Below are 21,556 nucleotides of genomic sequence, written 5' to 3' on the forward strand. Positions count from 1 at the left end.
TTTCATGATTCATGGGAAAATGTGTTATTGGCCCCTCAAAAAGGGCCAAGAGCAGCAGAAACAACCAACCTCTGGCATACTCCTTAGCTCTGGAGTTTTGTAGGAGGAGCTGGGCTGAAGGCTGCAGGAGGGTGACACAAAAAATATGCATCATACAACTCCCTTCTAAATTTGATTTTCAGTTTTTATCTATCACTGTTCTCAGCTTTAATTATAATTACAGAATCACAGAATTGTAGGGCTTGGAAGTGACCTCTACATATCATCGAGTCCAGGGGGCCTGCTTTGCAGGGGATCTACAGCAGCTGCACAGGTACATATCCAGGTGGGTCTTGAATATCTTAAGAGAAGGAGAATGTACAACCTCCCTGGGCAGCCCGTTCCAGTGCTCTGTCACCCTTACTGTGAATAAGTTCCTTCACGTACTGGTGAGGAACTTCCTGTGCTCCAATTTATGGCTGTTTCCCCTTGTCCTATCCCCACAGACCGCCGAAAAGAGGTTGGCCATGTTCCTTTGACTTCCACACTTAAAATATCTATAAACATTAATAAAATCCCTTCTCAGTCTTCTCAAGGCTGAACAGACCCAGGTCATCCAGCCTTTCCTCACAGGGGAGATTTCTCCATACAAAATCAATAGTTACCACCATACAATGATAGAAATTTTCACAGTCTACATCATCATTTTCAAGATTTTCCACCCCTTCTTACTTTGCACATACTGTCCGTCTCATCAGCCCCCTCGCCATCTCTTCTGAAGGAATATTGAGAATCCAAAATGGAGACTGAAATAAAAAGAAGATGAGAGATGTAGACACTCAGATGGAGGATGTTACAGGGATTACACCAGTTCTGCACTGTCAAAACAGAATATGTATGCTGAAGAAAAAAAGTGAAAAAGAGAAAAAGAAAACACAAGCTGTACAGAGAATACAAGGATAAAACATTTAATTTGAAGGAAAACTGTATATTATCTTGAAAGGCCAAGAAGCTTTATCACAAATTCCAGTCTCTAACTCTATACTTGACTTGGTAAAACATTATCGGTTCGTGTTTTTATAGGTTATTCAGACTCTAAAGAATTGGAATACTTAGTTACACACAGCTAATAATAAAATCTAAGTAATGTTTGCTGACTAAGCATTGAAACTAGAAACATGTATCTCCTGGCTTCACTATTTTGGATGCGCTGTCTTATTGAACCAGAAATAAACATTAAATTCACAGAGCTACTGAACTTGCTCACTGTTCAGTTATAATGAAATAAAACAAGCTTCCCAGTAGATGGCACAATTTCTTTTTATACAGATAACTGAAGACACCCCAATGTGTGTTTGGTGCAGCTTCTTCTGAATTCAAAATCTTAACTGAAATTGAAGATTACTCACTTTTGGAAGATCTCTTATTTTCCTAATGAACTTCAGAATGCATTCAGTCACTCTCTTCCAATAAAAATACCATAGACAACATATATGTATATGTATACCACATGAACACTCTAAAAAGGTATCTGATACTCACTTACATTTACATGGACTTCCTGCTGACTGCTAAACTGTCCGCCACAAAGCGAGAGCAAAGATGTTATTTCCTAAGGAGAAAATACAAAGGTCAGGCTTCAGGAGTATTGAGGAGAAACAGCAAATCTCCAAGTAACAAGTAAGCAGTAGCTGTAAAAATTCCTTACAGAAAAAAACATTTTAAACTGAAATGGGAGTTAAGCACTGGGGATATTCCTCACGGAGCCCATTCACTCCAAGCTGCAGCCTCAGAACATGACCAGAAGTACAACAGAGTGTAACAGAAGCAAATGCAGCGATGTAGGGCACATCTCCTAGGGAAGGAGCTGGAGGGCACTGCCAGCCCACAGCGAAGTGGGAGGCACCGGCCTCTCTCAGGATCTCTCTCTGCCTATACAGAAGAGATGCTCTGAGCACAGAGTGTGATTTCTTAAAGACTGAGAAATATGAAACATGTAACTTAATGACCGGCTATTAGCTTGAAAACAGATGTGGGTCTGGACAGGAGCCTGCAGTTGCTGGGGTCCAGCACCACCACACAGGCAGCAAAGCTGGTCCTCCATCCCACACAGAGGATGGAGGCACTGACAAGCACCAGCTCTGCCTGACCATCTTGCACTGGTCCCAGCACTCTCCATTTTCAGACAGCCTGGCCAAAGCACCAGCACAGGACCTTAGAAACACCTCCGTAAGCCAGCTCTTTCCTCCAGGTCTCATTTCCTTATTCACAGCCTGCAGCGCTGTGCTGCCAGCCCGTCCCGCCTCTACATGCTACACAGAATCGGCTGTCTGGCTCCAGCGCCCCATCCCACCATACGCAGGAAGGCGGCAAGGAAAGCCTTTCCTTCCAACCAAGGGCTGGAGGGCGAGGAAGGAGCCGAGGCCGCAAAGATAATGAAGCAAACGAAGACGGCCCCGAGCGAACGCGCCGCTTGCAACCACGCATGGAGAGCGACGCGGGGACACGGGCCGGGAACAACCCGCCATCCCCCCGACACTCCCGGGGCAGCCCAGGCGCGGTCCCGCCGCCGCGGCCAGGCCGTGCCGTGCCCAGGTACAGCCATGGGAGCCCCGTGCTCAGCGCCCCGTCTCCCCCTCCCCTCGGAGGCCGCCCCCCGCCCGCTCCCCTCACCGGCAGGCGGAACTCGAGGTGCTCCTGTGCCAGCAGCAGCAGGTACCGCTGCCGTGCCGGGCCCGCCGCCGCCATCTCCGGCCATCCCCCGCCTACCGCCCCGCATGCGCCGCCGGGCGGGACTAGCGGGGAGCGGGCGGGAGGCAGGGCCCGGCGGGAGGCAAGCACTCGGCTACCGCTGCGGTACGGCTGGAACATCACCGACTGTGGCATGGGTGCTGGGCAAACAGATGAGATTCTTGTGAAGGGAAAAGGCAGAGAAGCGGCTGTTGAGCAGGATAAAATAATGCTGTTTTGCGCTGCAGGCTATTGTTTGTTATAACTTAACATCTAGACTCGATAACTGTAATCCCATACTCCCTGATCCCCGTTGTGTTGAGCTGGGAGGTTTGGCTTATCCAGATTTCAGTAAGCCTTTATTAGGAGCAGGCCAGCTCAGCAGTAACTCATGTTCTGTGTTTTCCATGCCGATTTTTGGATGGCCTTTCTTCAACATGGCTAAGATTTTGCTCATGACCTGGAAGCACCATATGGGTTGCATTCCTGATTTATCCGTGTAGCCAATGCTTGACCCTCTCCTCCTGCATTAATCAGAACCAAAGCTTGGTACGAAGCTTTCACCTCAACAGCTGCCAACCTCAGTGTGCAATGTAATCTGAGGGTGAACCTTCCCAGGCAGTTCTATGAGGACAGGCTGAGGGAGCTGGGCTTGTTCAGCCTAGAGAAGAGAAGGTTGCGGGGTGACCTCACTGCAGCCTTTCAATACCTGAAGGGAACTTACTCCCAGAGTAAACTCTTTGAAAGGACTGACAATAGCAGGACAAGGGGAAATGGTTTTGAGTTAAAAGAGGGAAGATGTAGGTTGGATGTTAGGGGGAAGTTCTTCACTAGGAGAGTGGTTAGGCCCTGGAACATGCTGCCCAGGGAGGTTGTGGATGCCCCGTCCTTGGAGGTGTTCAAGACCAGGTTGGACGGGGCCCTGGGCAACCTGATCTAGTAAATGTGTATGTTTGGTGGCCCTGCCAGGCAGGGGGGTTGGAACTACATGATCCTTGAGGTCCCTTCCAACCCAGGTCATTCTGTGTGATTCTGTGATTCTGTTCTTGAGGAGGAGGTGAAGCAGCAGATGGAGATGTTTCTTGTTGGTCAGTTCAGAGGAGCTCAGCAGTGCCCATCACATCGGGCTGCTGACAAGCCCATCCCAGGCAGCTTACAAAAGCTTTTTAGGAGGTGCCACTGGCATTATTGCTTGAGCTAAATCTCTTTGGGTCTGCCTTTCTCCTACTTTACCTGCACGGAGCGCTGCTGTCCACCCCAGAAGATGAAGACCTCCATGGTCTAGCAGTGCATTTCTGATGAAGAACAGGGCTGAGGCTCTGCACTTTCTTGCTCTCTGCATGGGGATCAGTGCCGAATCTGTGTGCTGCATAGCACAGTTTAAGAGTGTATGGAGATTAACAAGTAACAGCGTTACAAGAGAGTTACAAAAGAGTTACAAGAGAGTTACAAGAGCGTAACAAGAGCGTAACAAGAGCGTAACAAGAGCGTAACAAGAGCGTAACAAGAGCGTAACAAGAGCGTAACAAGAGCGTAACAAGAGCGTAACAAGAGAGTACTTGCAGGACAAAAACAAAGCATAGGTCAGATGCAGAACCCAGTACTGTAAGGTCTCAGAGATGAGCCAAGCGGATCATTGGGCTGTAGGAAGGAACTTGTCTTAAGGCAACAACAGCATCACACAACTACGGTAGGGAGAAAAGGAAGCGGAATTCCTTCTTTTTACCTTTCAGGGGACTTTTAAGGACCCAAAATGTAATTACTCAAGTTGGAAGTTTTCCAGGAGCCGAAAGTAAACCATCCTTTCACAAAACACACCACGGGATCATGCAGTGATCGTGAGCTCCCACGGCCACAAAGCCGCGGCGCAGTGCGCATTGCTGCTCGCTGTCTCAGCACCCCCGGAGCCGCTAACCCCGTGCTCCCTGCTGGATCCCAACCCAGCCGCAGCACCCCGCCTTTCAGCAGGCGGGGGGCACCGCCGGCTCTACGCACAGACGGGCCCGGCCCGAGCTCGCTCAGAGTCTGCCCGGGGCCTTTTAAGGCAGAACTATCCGCCTCCACTTTAGCAACGCTCCGCCGCCCGGCCGCGCTTCCCGGCCGTAACGGGGCCGCTGTGTCCTTCCGGGGCGGGCACATCCCGGCGGCGGGGCGGGCGCAGCGTCCCGTGCCCGCGGGGCCGGCCGGGTACCGCAGTGCATGTGGGGCCGAGGGACCGGGGCCGAGAGCACCGCGGACAGCGGCGGCTGAGCGTCCTGCCCGCCCCGCTGCCCGACCTGGAGAGGCCGGCTGCATCTCTTCGCTTTCTCAGCTGCTGTGCGGATATGAGTGGACCGACCAAAAAGTTCAGTATTTGAAGTGCGTTCGGCAGCCTTGGCAGTCGCAGATGCAAAACTCTGGCGGAAACTATCAGGATTATTTTTCTCTCTCTCGCTTCTGACGAGGCTTATTTGTGTTGTTTCCTTCTCAGCTGACAGTTCACAGGAGAACCACCTCTACAGTCGGCTGCTGGTTCCCATCTGAGTGCCACAAACCAATTCCAAGGAATGGAGGAGAATAAGGGGCAACGTGCTAAAACCAGCGGAGCAGTGAGTGACCTGAGGAGAAGCTGGCAGACCTGGGCAGAGGATCGGGTCGAGTACCAGAGGAAGAACCCATTCAGCAACGATGACAGGCTTGCATCTAAACCTCTGCACGCTCAGAGAGGAGACCCTGCCTACGGGAGACCCCCTGAAGGGTCTAAAACAGAGCAGAGAGGGAAAGATGCTCACTCACATGTGGAAAAGGAGGTGGAAGAGCTGTGCCTGATTATCAGAAGCACCGGGCAGAAGGGTGAAGATGGACACGTGAGTGTAACGTTCGGGCAGCTGTTTGAGACATATGTGACAATCTCCAACAAAGTGGTAGGAATCTTGCTGAGAGCCAGAAAACACGGCCTGGTTCGTTTTGAAGGTGAAATGCTTTGGCAAGGAAAGGATGATGATGTGGTCATCACTTTGCTGGAATGAGACTTTGGCATCTGATCAGTTTTGCTGCTTGTTTCCATTTGGAAAAAAAACCTCTAGATACTGTCTTGAAAAAGGTTTTCACTGCAGAATTTCAGCTCTGCAAATTAATGGGACATTTAAAGGAGTGAAAATGGGTGTGATACATAAAAAACCAGTTTGCATAAAAATAATAAGCGATTTTGGAGAGAAATCACAAATAATCAACTAATCTGTCACAATACCAAGCATGCTGTGGTTTTTCAGGTATCCTCACTGGGTTAGTGCTTTAGGTTCTGAACACTAATGACTAATTGCCACCAGAAAGCACTGAATCTTGGAGGTTGTGAAAGACTTGCTGTGGGGGGGATTTTGTGATTTGTAAAACATGGAATTGAGCACTTTTGTGGGAATTCATATGCTTCAAACAAAAGCTTGGCTGTAGCTACAGTTTTTGTTATTGGTGACTCTAAATAAATGGAAGTTAGGTTGACTGTCATGAAGTATATGAAAATGCCCAAGTTTACAGAAATATCACTTGCTTAGTGGCCTACAACACACACAGCAAGGATATTTCACATTTCCTAAATAAGCTGCATCTTGTTGAATTTAATGGTCTATTCTTAGCATCGTGTCTTCTGCATCTAGTTCTTCTTCCTCTCTGTATATCCTACCACTTCCACCTTCTAATGCTGTTTCATACTAGGGGGGATCACAAAGCTCCGCAGCCTTTTTGGTGACCTCAAATATACCCTTCCCAAAAAGTACGGTGCCACAACACAACAATTTTAAAGACATCAGAAAATATATTGAGGTGTTCGTGGAAAGGAAAAAATGACAAATAAAAAAGCTCTGGATTTATTCAGCAAAGAATAGCAATGCTGTCTACAACAGGAGAGATCCTGTAATGCCAAACGCATAAGTAGAAGTATAGAATGCTGTCACAACCCTCATTTAGTTGAGGCAAAGCTGTGTTGCAAGTTCTCCAAACTGGGAGAAAAAAAAATGAGCTGCGAGAGAAAAATGAGACTGAAAGATGAGCGACGGGAATTTTCCTCGTGGTTCTTCTGGAGGAAGTTTTTTCAGTGTTCAGGATTGGTTATATTTGATAGTTGTAATAACAATATTGAAAATAATCAGGAACTGTGTTTCACATAATTGCCATCAAGAAAACCAGGAATACAAAATTCCATAGCTTTTTTTCTTTGTTTCTTTTAAACAGGGCAAATAAAAGCTCCTATGTGGTGTATGTGGTGCTAAGTACAGTACTTGACGAGTCTTTAAGATAAGAATATTCTCTCACCTCAAGAGGATACTGAGATTTGTTATAAACTATGCACTAGATAAAACTGATTATTTAGTGCTATTTACATAAAATACCTTTTATTTTTTTTGCAAAAAAAGCAGAAGTTTGAGCAAGTGAAAATACAGTTTTTGTTATCCCTCTGCCTCCTTTTCCTAGTGAAAAGAATGGAAAAAAACAGAGATAAACGTGGTGCAATAAGTCCATTTGGAGAACAGGAGAGCCAGAGGCAGGCACAGCATAGAGGGGAAACAAAGGATGGGCTTCAATCACCACATCATTTCAGCATGTTGGAAACTGAAGAATACATGCTGCACCAGACAGCACTGGCTTGTGTTCTTAAAACCACCCCTTTCTAAGATAATTTATGGCTTAAAACAGGACTTATGTAACTTGTCATCGCTACATATTTCAAATGCTTTAGTTTTTTTGGAAAAGCATTTCTAGCCAAGTGACATGAGCATGAGTTAGTGGATTTCCACACCCGTTTGATGAAACATGGGCATGTATTTTGATTTCAAAGCAAATCAATCTTTTTATAACACAGCTATGAAATGCGGCCTGCTTAATTCTAATGGTTTGTCAGTCCGTTTGATTCTGCTCTAGTGGTAGTTCGTAATTTAGAGAAGGCAGCTGGTGATACTTGAACTGCCCAACACTACAGGATGGCAGTATCAGGGAAGATAATCCATTGCTCTCAAAGACACACAGTTGAGGCAGTGTGTAACCTGAGCACTCTCAGCGTGCAAGTCCAGCTTGTGTAGACTCACTAATTCTTAATTAAGACTGACCCAAGTAGTTAAGCAACAAGAACCAAGGCTTCCACTGCCACGCATGTAGTGTCAGACAGTAACATGGCCTCAGCTGTACTGCTGCTTAGGGTTGGTTTACGTATCACTTGAGCTCATCTGGAAAAGCTTTAAGCGTACCTCTCAGAACAGAAGTACCTCTGTCCAGGTGTGGAGCCCTCAGTACAAGAAAGACAGAGAGCTGTTGGAAAGGGTCCAGAGGAGGGTCACGAAGATGGTCAGGGGGCTGGAGCACCTCCCCTATGAGGACAGGCTGAGGGAGCTGGGCTTGTTCAGCCTGGAGAAAAGAAGGCTGCGGGGTGACCTCATTGCAGCCTTTCAATACCTGAAGGGAACTTACTCCCAGGATGGGAGTAAACTCTTTGAAAGGGCCAATAATAGCAGGACTAGGGGAAATGGTTTTAAGTTGAAGGAGGGAAGATTTAGGTTGGATGTTAGGGGGAAGTTCTTCACTAGGAGAGTGGTTAGGCCCTGGAACAAGCTGCCCAGGGAGGTTGTGGATGCCCCGTCCTTGGAGGTGTTCAAGGCCAGGTTGGACGGGGCCCTGGGCAACCTGATCTAGTAAAGGTGTATGTTTGGTGGCCCTGCCAGGCAGGGGGGGTGGAGCTTCATGATCCTTGAGGTCCCTTCCAACCCGGGTCATTCTGTGATTCTGTGTCAAATCTGCCAAACTGGGTCAGTGCACAAGTTGACAAATCTAATCTGCTTTCAGCAATCGCCCATATCTCAAAAGAAGTCTTTAAAAGGTAATGCAATTGTCCAGTTTGTCCACCAAATACTCTCAAGAATAACAAAATCCATCTTAAAGCCAGCAGAGACAAGAACATGCCCTATCTAATGAACATGTCTGAATCTAGATACCAGCTTACAAGTTTTACAAAGTTCTGCTTCATCTGCAATGCAGCTTCAATTAGCATCTACAGGTGACAGTTTTTAGAAGTCTTCTTATGCAACAGGTCCTATTTAGAGCAATAGAAATCCTCTTTAGTGGGACAGAATTTAATATATTCACAAAAAATGTAAGATGTGTATTTTAAATATTAAAAATCGTTTGTAGTTGTAACTAAAGTTTGACCTTTTATATGGTTTTCTGTCCTACCTTGTAACATTCAGCTCTTTCACAGTCTCTCCTGAAAGTTCTCTTTTCTTACAACAACCTTACCTGCTTCCTCTGCAGTCTTTCCTTTCAGTTGAAGCCTGTGAGTTCTGCACCTGGTCTGTACTGTGTGTTGTACAGGAATTATCTGTATTTTGTCAAAGTGCTTTCAGCACTTCAATAAATATTGCACAGCACTTGAAATGACAGCGAGAGAGTTTTTATGCAGGTTTTACCATTCATATTTACTTCTCATAGTTGCCAAATTTCAAATACGATCTTCACCAGTTTGCTTTTTCTTGAGTACATAGAGGGTCTATTACCAGTGTACTCACATTGAAAATGCTGTCCTTGGGTCAACACACCCTTTTTTTTTTTTTTTTTAATTCTACATGCAACAGTATTGTGTGTGTGTCTACTTCATCCTTTCAGGAGGCAATTAGTGGTCCACCACAGAAGTATTATTCTCTGTGCTTGCATTAGGTAAAACAACTGAGCATAAGAGTACAAGCGAAGCTTTGTCATTCCTAAATATGTAGTCAAAAAAGCAGCTTTTCTCAAGACTGCTAATACTAGAACAAAGAACAGGGGTAGAGGCTAAGCAACTTTCTTTGCTTCTTAGTCTTGTCTACTGAAGATTAAAACTGCTGAGTACATTCACTTTCCACAAGGTTTTTTAGCCATCTCTGCTCACCGCAATGCTCCACAGAAGACTGGGGACGTTTTAAAATGGCGTTATAAAGCTGCTGTTGAAGAGGGTGACATAATGAACAGGGTCTGCCCACTGCTTTTTCCAGAGGGTAGCCAACAATTCTGAAACATATTCAAAGCATCAGAATAGACAGAAAATATTTCTTGGCCCAATTAAAAAATATCCGCTGAATCCAAGAACAAAGCTTGTCAATACAGAAGGAAAATGGAGCACAGTTCCATGATGGAAAGCACTAATGAGACACTGAGCATTCATCTCAGTAATGAATGTGGCTCCATTTAGCATCTTGTCTGAGCCTGTTTGAGGCTTGTTTGTGAGTGGCAGAGACAATTTGAAATCCCTATCTTGATTATCAACAAAGTTTTGTAAGCTAGGTTATGACCTGATTTTTACCTCTCCAGTCTTACTTTCCCCTCACTATTTTGGCCCTCCTCAAACATAAAAGTCAGTCTTCACATTTCCTGCTGTGTACATTTCAGTGCATCGGGGATGGACTTAAGTTTCTTTTGTAGCAGCTCAGTGTCATCTCCTGTTTGTGATTAAAACAGCATTAACGCAGCAATCTTCTGACTATTGCCCAGAGAGATGGTGAATGTCCCATCCCTGGAGGCATTCAAGGCCAGGCTGGATGTGGCTCTGGGCAGCCTGGTCTAATGGTTGGCAACCTTGCCCACAGCAGAGGGGTTGAAACTACATGACCTCTGAGGTCCTTTTCAACCCAGGCCATTCTATGACTCTATGATATGATTCTATGATTCTGTTGCTGAGCAGTGCTTGCACAGCATGAAGGCATTCTCCTTCTCCCAGTCTGCCACTCCAACCAGCAGGCTTGGGGCGAGCAAGAAGCTGGGAGGGGACAACCTGCACAACCACACAAAGCAACCAGAAGGGTTATCCTGTGCTGTATAATAGCATGCTCAGCAATAAAAATGGAGGGAAGGCTTCTTGAGGGCTACAATTAGGCTAGCCATTCCTACTGGACTGTTTGCAGGAGGAAATGATTGCCTTTATAGAGCAAATCTTGTTCTTTTTCCATCCTCTTAGCTTCATTTCTTCCTCCCCCATCCTGCTGGGAGCAGGAGTGAGGAAGTATCTCACCACTCTATGGTTGGATCATTCCAAGATTAGCATTTGTTCAGTTTATTAATCCTTTTTGACAACAGTCCATGTTGGCTCTTGAAATATTACATATCACAGTTAAGTACAGTTACACAGACTAATTAAAAATCAGGACACAGATAAAAATAAAAAATCCTTATGTTCAGATATTTCATGAAGTTAGGAGCCCGCTCAAGCCTCCCAATCTATTGCACAGAATTGATCAAAGTTCAGTGGCTTTAATTCACGCTCTTCACAGCTAATACTACAATTTAAAACCAAAGTGCTACAAATTATATCAGTGCCCACTAATAAGAACAACAAGACACTGGGAATGAGGTCTTCAGAAAAGATTAATATTAGCTCTTCTGGGTAGAAAGCATTTGTTTAAAAGAGTGCCTACCTTCTGAATTATGATGTATAGTCTACTGTAATACATTGTCCACTAAGGCAACAGGTGCTGGATCAGTGGAAAACACTGAGATTATATTAAGGGAATCTTGCAGGTGCAACAGACCGTCACTGCCTCAGCCGCATCTCAGTGCAACAGCCAAGGGCACTTGGTTGGTTAGGCACCAAGAGATAATAGTTTGTGAACAAAGAAAATCCACTCCATGTTTTCTGGAGTTGAAAACTTTCCGAACAGTCTGCCTTAACATGGTATTGAAAAACAGAGTGCCAGCATTGCTGATTAGAGTCATGCAGCGAGGGCAAGCGTTCAGCGGATTCCATAAGCACTTCAGAACACAATCCCTACAAGTTCTGCTTTTGGGCTGAGCCCCTGCTACTCCAAACTCAGATCACACTGCTGTTATGCAAGCCTACTACAGTTCACTGTAATGAAGACCCATTTGTTTTGTGACCTCATTTAGAAATCAAATCTAGCCAAGGCATTAGTAATCTCCAACTGACTTCCAGTGAGAACACGATCAGAATAATCTCAAAATCTGTTTTTTGTTTTTTGTTTTTTTTAATTTCTTCTAACAGGATGCAGAAGAGCGGTGCTTTAAAATCAATTCCTCTGAACTCTTCACATGTTTGTAAACATACAATAACGAGTTGAAAATATTGTGCACATGAGATGGGAACAATCTTCAGGTCCAACATACAGCCACTTATACATCCATGTAAAGGACATTCTATGGTTTAGCACTATCACATCTTGGGCATATACTGTATTAACATTTACTACGTCACTGCCATGCAAGTAAGATCGGCGATATATTAAAGTGGTTTAGCACCAGAAAAGTTAGTAGTGCACTTTCAGCAAGGTACCTGCTACTAACCAGGTGTAGGTGATATATCATACAAGAACAGATGGAAACTGAAAATACTTCAAATGTTCCCTGCAATTCCAGAATGATGCATCTTTAAAATAGAAGCTAGATTCCACAGCAAATATTACCTTCGGTACCATGTGCATGCTGTTACTACCAACCTGTTTCCTTAAGAGTGAGTTCTGCTGCTATACCCCACATTCTACTGGGAAAAGTTGTCTACATATGTGTATGTATTATGTATGCATGTATATGTATACACATATATCAAATCATAATTAAAATGCATTTCCGTATTGTCAGAGAAATATGCAGACTTCTGAAGAACCCAAATGTGTGAATCAGGTTGACAGTCCTACGTTCAGTATTCCCTCATAAGGAACTAAGCCTTTTTTTATCCTGGTATATATTTGGCCACAAACTGTGCAACCTTAAATCAGAGTTCAAAGACAAAGAACAAAATGGCTAATGACACAAGGCTAAGAGCGCTCTCAGCTGGCAGCATTTTCACTTTGCAGTCGCTCAATCAGTTGCTCTGCCTATGAAAGAGAGAACACAACGCATTAACAATGCAGCAGACTGTCAGTTGGCTGAAAAATCTGCCTTAAAAATAGTAACAGCACAACACTGACAGACACAGCATATATTATTCATTTTTACGGATAAAGCATACAAAGAAGTAAAATACCATGACTTTAAGCAGCTGATATTGTCATGCGTTCACTAAACTCCCACTTGGTGATAAGGAAAGAAAAAACAACAACTATGACAATTGGAGGATGGTTGAGTGAAGTAATCACTGTTAAAATATCACGTTTTAAGGACCTGGGAAGACAGTGCCCACAACAACCAAGCTATGAGAACCGGAATTCCTTGGGACACTCTCCAGAACAGCATCTTGTGGCCTCTTCATAGAATCATAGAATTACCCAGGTTGGAAAAGACCTTGAAGATCATCAAGTCCAACCGCAGCCTAGCCAGTACCCTAACTCTAAAAACCCTACACTAAATCATATCCCTAAGTACCACATACAAATGGCTCTTAAACACAACCAGGGATGGCGATTCAACCACCTCCCTGAGGAGCCTATTCCAGTACATAACTACCCTTTCTGTAAACAAGTTCTTCCTAACATCCAACCTAAACTTGCCCTGGCACAACTTGAGGCCATTTCCCTTCGTCCTGTCACTTGTCACCAGTGAGAAGAGACCAGCTCCACTCTCACTGTACGTGCCTTTCAGGTACTGGAAGAGGGTGATAAGGTCTCCTCCCCTCAGCCCAGACTAAACAGTCCCAGCTTCCTTAGCCTCTCCTCGTAGGGCTGATTTTCCAAGCCCTCACAGCTCACAACTGCACTGCAGTCATACACATTACTGAGTGATGGAGAGCATTTGTGTGCTGTTCGTGTCATTAGAAACACATTCAGTCTTTGGTTATGTCACAAGGCCCATAAGTGCTTTTTCTCATCATATGGGATCATTCATGCATCTACTACATAGCTGGGACCGTTACACTTTCTATGTATTTGCATTGTATATAACTAAAAAAACCTTCCCGACAATTCAAGAACATTTTCCAACTTGACAACTGGGCAAGATATCTTTTGAATTGCATCCACACTGGATAACCAAACCTGGTACGGAGATCTCTGAGCTAACCCAAAATAGTAACCAATATAATTAGACAAGCCATAGGTCGTCTTCTCTTTCTTCCCCCCTCTGTGGTGCTCTGTTACACAGCAGCCAGATCTGCTCTATTCAAGACAGGTGAGATCTCCAACAAGCTACCACCACAAAGAAGCGGAGTTTTTCCTCTTAAAGAGGCTGCCATAATCATCTTTAGGAGAGACTTTATTCAGCACCTTTGCCTTGGGGTTGCCCAATGACACAAGGATGCTGGAGCTACACTGCATGGATAGATCCTCTGCTGAAGAGAGAGGTTTTCAAGCAGTGACTGGCAGCTTCAATTCAATCTCATTGGCAATCTCTACAGACAGTAAACAGTACAAACAATGCTTTGGTCCAGCAAACACTTGTTTCAGTCTAAGGATGGCAAGATGAGCAAAAAAGTGTATGAACTGATAAAAGCGACTGTGAGGTGGCCATATTTTTCATCTAAATTGGGCTATGTGTTATACATGTCTTCATTCAACCATCACATTCTAATAAATCTTTTCGTATCAAAGAACAAATACTTACAAAGACTAGTCAGAAGCAAATCACATCCACCTAAGCTACGCATTAAATCCAGAACTACTTCACTGTTTGCTGTTAATGTTAGTCACTCTATTTCCCTGTGTAAGCATAAACAGTATCAAATTTTACCCATTGCCTTTTCTCAAATAGGTAACGCAAAATATAACAAATAATTATAGTAATGATATGATTAATATCTCAAAGGATATTTTGGATGTCAGAAAGACATCAACCTCTTTCTTGAGGTCTTTTTAGAGGCTTGGAAGACCTCTCAAAAACCTCATTACACTTACTGTGATAAACCAGTAGGAGTTGATTCTGTAAATCAGTCTGGATAAGAATCCCAGCTGACTTGCCGGGGCCAAGATGTGCAGATGCAGGTGGGATATTGAGCAGAATGGAGGCCAGTGAAAACCCATTCTTCAGAAAGAGAAAACAAGTTAAAAACACCGTGATGTTAATACAGGAAGTGGAACATCTTACGTTTGAGATCAACTGCACAAAGAAATTTACTCACAACATTTTCCTTTTACACTGCATGAAAAATAATGTGTCCTTTCCCATCAACATGCTCTGATGCAAACCCTCCAGAAGACCACCAACCACTTACTTCACATCTCTCTATCCAGCACACTGTGCTGAAACGAGGGTTAAAAAACAGGAATGTTCCTTAGATGCACCATACCTATTTTTTACTTGGAAAGTTAAGTATCACCACATTAATGTACTTTCCACCTATTTTATACAGGAAGGCTCATCTCCCTACACTGTACACTACTTAAATATGTCACAGTTCACTTCATGCTGGCTACCAAACACACTGGTTTAACCTAAATGAATGCAGGTATAACTCTGAAACACACTGCAGCACCCCGGTGAAAGTGACAAACTTTATCTTTCCTGGAATCCACCGGTGGAGTCAATGTCCAGCACGTAACTAAAGAACAGCCTTTTAGATAAGCTGTGTGAATTGGCCTCACGATTCCATAGTGTGTTCAGGAAAGAATCTCACAGTTGGAACACAACCTACACTGGGAACTTATCAGGAAAAAAAAGAGTTTATATTCATTGCCAGGACATGAGACTGGATGAGTCACATGGTAAGTCAAGGCAAACCCAATAAATGTTACTGCAAATGTAACACGTTACCTAAAACAGCATTTTGAAAAGCCAAGGACATTAGTAATTAACACAGAAAGCTCAGGTACATACCTTATATCATTCAAGTCACTAAAGTTATTTTTCTGGAGAACAGATTTTCCAACTTCCATCATTCTTTTCACTATCAAATACAAATGAATTTCATTTACTGTTTAGTTTAAATAATGTTTTACATATCTTAAGACTTTAGAGTCAAATAGTTTGAAGCAGGTGTTGAAGAAACAAAACCTTTGAATATTAACATCAACAAAGATTACACTGAGATCACAAGCTTGTGTTTGCTTTATTCAAAGTACAAATACCGTAACTGCTCATAATAAAACAGATTGTCAAGACATTGCAGTGCAAAGTTTGATGTGAAAATCACTACTGTTATTGATTTCCACACTCATGCCACTTAGAGGTTATGGTTTACTAATCTCATGTCTTTACACAGCAACATTGACCTCTGTCCTTTGTAGCCTGGAGGTATCACAGTCTCACAGTCTCGTGCGGGTTGGAAGGGACCTTAGAGATCATTGAGTCCAACCCCCGGGATTCGAGCCCCTGTGTAGCATTGCAGCACTTCTACCACTTGCACCACAGGGGGATTCGAACCCAGGCTCCGGTGTTGCAACGCGGCATTTCTACCACTGCGCCACCGGGGCACGAAGTTTCAGATACGAAACAAAAATTAAAGCACATTTAAACCATCAGCCCTACTTATTACTAAGACAACGTTTTCGTTCCTGTAAAAGAGAAGAAACTCTAATCCCAAAACTTCCAAGACAAAGGCATAAAAAATAAACTGCCTCAGAGCAAAACACACAGAAGTTGCTTCTGAAGGAAACGCCGACGTTTGGAAGTCAAATAGGATGAGTCAAAATTTGCAGTGCACGACTACAATGCTTCTCTTGTAGCACCTGTCATTTTCCCCACAGCAGAATCTGTTCATGCATTTAGGGATGTAATTTTTTCCTGTCAGCCGGGCATTTCTTGTGAAACAACTACATCTGAGATGATGTTTTAACAGCAGCAACAACTAAATGAAGCATGCAGACAACACAGCACAGCTTCAGTATTTTACGATCTTATCTTTTCAAAAGATATCACGAATATACTTTAACAAACATAGTGGCATTTCCAGCCAAGAGCAGAAGCATCTATCTATACTCCATGCAAACAAAAAGAGATTTCTGGCATTAGCGCAGCATGACTCTAGAATAGCACATGATGGATGTTTTCAGCAAGAGTAACTCCATACCCAACTCACTCATATAACGTGTTCTAGTGTTTCACAACCGCAAACAAATAATGTCCAAAGCTGTAATTTACTTGACAGCACGCTATGTAAAACTGCTGTCTTTGCCCCTGATCTAAGAAGAGTAACACACATTTACAGCCTTACCTATGGGCACATGCTCTGACTTCAGCGTTTTGCAGTTTCCCATGTGCTCTACCGGCACCACCAGGTAATGGTGAGGGGCACCAGGTCTGATATCTCTAAAGCAAACAAGGTCTTCATACTGCAGAAGAATACAAACACATTACACGATCAGGATGAGGTCAGAAGAAAACAGCAGGTAACAGAGTTGGTCTTCCCCTATACCAGTTTGATATTACTTGGTATCATATTTGAATCAACTAACAACAATATCAAAACTAAAGCCTATTTTCTTTTGCTGCTACACTGAAGCAAGCTGTCTTGGAGTATGCCTGCTGAAGCACCGGAGCACAGTTTTGTTTCCTCTGCAGCCAGAATTCCTCAGTATCTAACAGCAATAGCAGCTGTTCCATGACCTGTAGCTATTGTACAATAAGATACTTCTTTTTTTCTGCGGAAAGCTTCATCGCTGCCTCCATAAAAGAACAGACAACCGCTATGGCTACATGGCAACCCCAGGACTGGGATCCCTAAGGTGACACCCTTCGTTAGCTGGAAATAAAGACACCACTTCCCTCAGAGAGGCAACAGCGGTCAGCTGGCCTACATACACCCGGGATTTCAGGGGCTGATCTACAGTTCTCATAAGTTAACCCCTTCTGTGCTCTCTCCGTCCCAGCAGCCCACCCCACAGCGGGAAGCGGGCGGCTGTCCGCCGGGCAGCAGGCCGGACAGCGCGCTGCCAAGGACAACGAGGGCGGCGGCGGCAGCGACCTACCCAACGGCGGGGCCGCCCCTACCCACCTGGCAGGGCAGCAGCGCGGTGCCCGGCTCCTCCCGGCGGGCGATCCTGCAGAACACGCACTTGCCGTCGTAACCGCCGCTCGCGGGCTCTTTCCCCTCGGCGAGAAGCTGCTCGTTCCCCGGGCCGGCTGCGGCCGCGGCCTCCTCGCCCGCCATCGCCCGTCGCCCAAACAGGCACCGCCTCACGACCGGCCTTAGGCCCAACCCGCCCTCACGGCGTGCGCCAATGGCGGCCCTGCAGCCAGCGGGGACCGGGCTCATCCGCGCCCCCTCGAGGAGCGGAGGGCTGCGGCGAGAGAGTTCGGTGTTCAGGCTGTGTGTGGCACAGACCGAGGTTACCTGTGCTTAAGGCTTGAGCCGGGATCCCACCGGTGATCATAGCCACGTTAAAGAGCCTTCGGTGGTGGCTCCGAAGCAAACCACCATCTCTGTTCAGCCTAAGTTTTCTGTAATAAAAGCACAAACTGGAAATAAAGTGAACACGCTCTGACCTTGTTTAAATCTAAGCTGAAAGATGCTGTTTCCCAATGGTAGTCAACCTTTGGTGTTAGAAGCAGTTTCTCAGCTTGCTCACACTGCACTGTCCCGCAGGCCTCAGCCAGTGCTTAAAGGCCAGGAGGTGCCACACTTAGAGTCAATTGTGCAGTCAGTGAGGTTGGAAAAGACCTCTAAGATCATCCAGTGTGACTGTCTGCCTACCACCAATATTGCCCATTATGCCGTGTCCCTGACTTCTACATCTACCCTTGGATACCCCCAGGCATGGTGACCAACACCACCACCCTGAGCAGCCTGTTCTAATGCCCATCTACTCTTCCTGAAAAGAAATTTATCCTAATATCCAACCTGAACACTCCCTGGCGCAACTTGATGTATTCTCTCTCATACTATTACTGTTACCTGGGAGAAGAGGCTGACCCCCACCTTGCCACAACCTCCTTTTGGATCACTATATATAGTATTGGGTTGAAAAGGATCACAATGATTGTCCAATTTCAACCCGCCTGCTATGTGCATGGTCACCAAACACCAGACCAGACTGCCCAGAGCCACATCCAGCCTGGCCTTGAATGCCTTCAGGGATGGGGCATCCACAACCTCCTGGGCATCCAACCACTTAGCAGCCCTGCTGTGCATTTCTATATGGTCCCAAATAACAAACCTCCCCTGAGGTACATACATGCTCCATGTTACAAAAACAGGCTCTTTCTAAAGTAGTTATAACTATAAGAGCAAAATTACCAGTGACTGGTTCCTCTCGACTTACATAAAAGTTCTACAACCATTGCATTCAAGGTAATGTTCAAAGAAATGTTCAAAAGTACAGTTGCTATATTAATATGTAAATCATATTTCACTTTTTCCCAATGCCAATTTTCTTTACCTACTAAATGCATACATTGATAAAGCTGAGAACCAACTTTTAGGTGACTTTTCGCTTTTGTCTCACCTGGAAAGAAAAATACACCAAACACTTCAGCAATATGAAGGTGGTCCATACAAAAATGATGTCTGCAAGCAATATCCTTTCAGTGAGTAAAGGAAGGATAGGATCTGCTCCAAGTTTCTGAATGCATAAATTCCTTTATTGAAAATATTGTGATAGCACTGCATTACATATATTCAATATTCATAGTTTCAAGGGTCACAGAATTTGATTGAACAACACTGTTTGAATATAGAACACAGCGTTTAGATATGCTCTGACAAGTATAATATAACCAACTAAGTTGTAGGTAGCAATGGTGAAACGTGTGTAAAATGTTGAACTTGGCTTTGGGGTTGTAGATTTTTTAACTAGTAAGTGGTTTGCCACCATCAGAAGAGCAAACGGGTCTTACATATTCCTGGTGCCTTCAAAGCATTATGCTATTAGCAACCTGGAAAACACTTCACAGCATTACCAATAAGTCTATGGCTGTAGTAGGCCATGTAGATGGGACATGTGAAAAGCTTACGTGCAGCATGTTACAGACTTACTGTGTATAGACAGCACTGGTGTTAGATTGTGAAATTTATGTGAAGGATTAAGATTTATTAATGCTTTTGAGAGAAAAGAATTTGGCTTCTTGTTTTATTATGAATATATTAAAAATGGGAAGAGTGGTAACTAAACTGAGTTGCATTACTCAATAATATTCCAAAACTAGACGATACTGTTTAATGCATGGAAACACACCACCATTTCTACAACCTGTCTTTGTCAGGACAACCCCACATTCAATACTAATGGCAGGACGGTGTTTGGTCACAACTGGATTGTGTGAATAAAACCATGGCTTAACTGGGAAGCAGAATTCTGTAGAAAACAATAAGACTGGTGGTCTTCTGCCACACTTTTTCTACCTGCTGAAATTTTCATAGCACTGATCTGGTTAGAATTGAGCCGTATATTGTAAGGTGGTCTTTTAAGTGTTGATAGGAAAATTATCTGGTTGACAGATCAGAAAGCACAAAACAAGGAAGAATACTTATTTGCCCATCAAATCCTAAGCCGGCCTGTTGCTTCAAGACATAAGGAAGAAAATAATATTAATTGCTAAGAAAACAAATACTGCGCTACCATGACCCAGCCTGTTAAGGAAACACCATTCTTCTCCATATCTTCAGACTGTATGTTTTCCTTACCAAAGCAGTTATTCAGTATGTAAAGAAATATTCAGATAAAAAAGCACAGTGGGTGGTTTATTTTGAATCATTTGGTGGTGATACAGAAAACAATCACCTCTTAGAAACATTCCTGCTAAACAGTCAATAGCACTAGGACAGATGCTCAGGGCGTGCTGTCCCAATTCTGTTGACTGCACCAGAGCTCATGCAGTCTACACCAGGTGGCATTCTGCCCAGCGCCTCCCCACACTGCCTAAATAATCTATTAGCTCTGCTTACACGTTCCTGTTAATGAGGAGTGCTAACCACTTTTCCTCTCATCTCAGAGAAAACCAGAATTATGCACTCAAGTGTTTCTGCCAGAAAATAAACCCTCTTAATTAGGGTTAAATGAAAACCAAATCTCATTTACAAAATAAAAATCAAACTTCAGAAATCAAATAAATTGATTCAAAATAAATGCCGACGCATAAGAAACCTACCTGAACAGTAATTATTTACCAAATTAAGATCTGAAATATTAAAAAAAGAAAAAAAAACAAAAAAACAAACCCAATAACCCAACCCTCACAGCTAACACATTTACAACCAAGTCCGCTATACAATAACAATAAATAAAAAGCATTTAAAAACATGTTCCCTTAAGTGCTGCATACACCTACTTCCCATTCATTCCCATGGCAAACAGTATGCTGTAGATTTTGGTGCAGTTAACTTTTTATTTTTGGTTAGCATTTGTACGCTGAACATAAATACACATGGAATGTACAGGACAGAGATAGTTTTCCCACAGTATATATATATATATTTTCACAGTTACAGAAGAAGTTCTCAATTCATACACCATCAATGTGTTCATAAGCATCATATCTTCAGTGGACAAGAGCTGAAGAAAGGAGTTAAAAATAAACAACCTCTGACTGATCTTGTATTGTTCCATCTCCTTCTGCCTCTGAAAACCAGCTGTTGTTCCTTGGTTATTTTTTTGCGTAGTCATGCTCTGGTATGACTTGAGGGGGAAAAAAAAGCGTGTAACATTGTGAGGCAGCCCGCACCTTTTATTTAGCTTTTAAGTGCCTAATGGATCCAGTCCTTAAGGCAGTCAGTAAGTACTTCATTCAAATGTCCATACTTCTACATCCTGTATTATGAAATCCTCTTTCTTAGATAAGATGTCATTATTGAAGGTGCTGCAGGAGTTGCTTCGTCCATGATACAGGTCTGCATCTAACCATAAGCCGAATCGTCCGCTAAAAGAAAATACACATCAAATTTCAGGTTATATTTAACCCAAGGCTGTAAAGGAGTGACATGGAAAAAAGTAGGCATTTCTGAGAACAGCAGGGACCTTTCCCTGCTCCAGACATGGTCCCTTCCAATTTAGGAGAAGAGGTGTTTACACATCCCCAATGCAAACCACGGCCAGATACTGCA

General features: G+C 43.9%; 3 protein-coding genes and 1 pseudogene across 41 annotated transcripts in view; 1 reads left to right on the forward strand and 3 right to left on the reverse strand.

Moving 5' to 3' along the window:
- Nucleotides 1-4,827, reverse strand: part of TRMT11 (tRNA methyltransferase 11) — a 27,027-nt gene extending 22,200 nt beyond the window's left edge. For 10 of the 15 annotated variants that reach the window (XR_014944069.1, XR_001554208.3, XR_014944070.1 and 7 more), the window contains exons 1-3: nucleotides 2,653-2,752; nucleotides 1,526-1,591; nucleotides 712-785 (exon numbers count right to left, since the gene is read on the reverse strand). Coding sequence is in view for 9 of the 15 variants with exons in the window: in XM_085541718.1 (XP_085397844.1) it covers nucleotides 712-785; nucleotides 1,526-1,591; nucleotides 2,653-2,727 (215 nt within the window). In the remaining 6 variants the exon portion in view is untranslated. Of the gene's footprint in view, nucleotides 1-711; nucleotides 786-1,521; nucleotides 1,592-2,652; nucleotides 2,753-3,942; nucleotides 4,076-4,435 lie in introns of those variants that run through there. The other 5 variants (XR_014944073.1, XM_032443386.2, XM_085541723.1 and 2 more) reach the window with 3 other exon arrangements.
- LOC107311763 (actin-binding Rho-activating protein pseudogene) lies at nucleotides 4,310-6,192 on the forward strand (annotated as a pseudogene). 3 transcript variants are annotated; one of them, XR_014944076.1, is made up of 2 exons: nucleotides 4,310-4,399; nucleotides 5,180-6,192. The product of XR_014944076.1 is annotated as an actin-binding Rho-activating protein pseudogene, transcript variant X3 (transcript). The 3 variants fall into 3 exon arrangements; XR_014944075.1 differs by lacking the exon at nucleotides 4,310-4,399 and adding an exon at nucleotides 4,916-5,053; XR_014944074.1 differs by lacking the exon at nucleotides 4,310-4,399 and adding an exon at nucleotides 4,930-5,067.
- A 4,545-nt stretch (nucleotides 6,193-10,737) lies between these two features.
- On the reverse strand, nucleotides 10,738-17,680 carry HINT3 (histidine triad nucleotide binding protein 3). Of its 3 annotated transcripts, none has more exons than XM_015858573.3 (5): nucleotides 17,513-17,680; nucleotides 16,733-16,850; nucleotides 15,397-15,466; nucleotides 14,478-14,604; nucleotides 10,738-12,527 (listed from the first exon to the last, which is right to left on the reverse strand). In XM_015858573.3, exons 1-5 carry the CDS (start codon nucleotides 17,666-17,668, stop codon nucleotides 12,480-12,482), a joined length of 519 nt encoding a protein of 172 aa, XP_015714059.1. In that variant the 5' UTR covers nucleotides 17,669-17,680; the 3' UTR covers nucleotides 10,738-12,479. The 3 variants fall into 3 exon arrangements, with proteins under 3 accessions (XP_015714059.1, XP_085397851.1, XP_085397850.1); XM_085541725.1 differs by having other exon boundaries at nucleotides 17,487-17,680; XM_085541724.1 differs by lacking the exon at nucleotides 14,478-14,604 and having other exon boundaries at nucleotides 11,662-12,527.
- A 1,396-nt stretch (nucleotides 17,681-19,076) lies between these two features.
- Nucleotides 19,077-21,556, reverse strand: part of NCOA7 (nuclear receptor coactivator 7) — an 80,730-nt gene continuing 78,250 nt past the window's right edge. For all 20 annotated transcript variants that reach the window (XR_014944086.1, XR_014944085.1, XR_014944084.1 and 17 more), the window contains one exon: nucleotides 19,077-21,372. Coding sequence is in view for 17 of the 20 variants with exons in the window: in XM_085541726.1 (XP_085397852.1) it covers nucleotides 21,237-21,372 (136 nt within the window). In the remaining 3 variants the exon portion in view is untranslated. The remainder of the gene's footprint in view (nucleotides 21,373-21,556) is intronic.

The sequence above is a fragment of the Coturnix japonica genome, chromosome 3 (genome assembly GCF_054131305.1).
Source record: "Coturnix japonica strain WE chromosome 3, WE-NBRP24, whole genome shotgun sequence".
Lineage (NCBI taxonomy): Eukaryota > Metazoa > Chordata > Aves > Galliformes > Phasianidae > Coturnix > Coturnix japonica.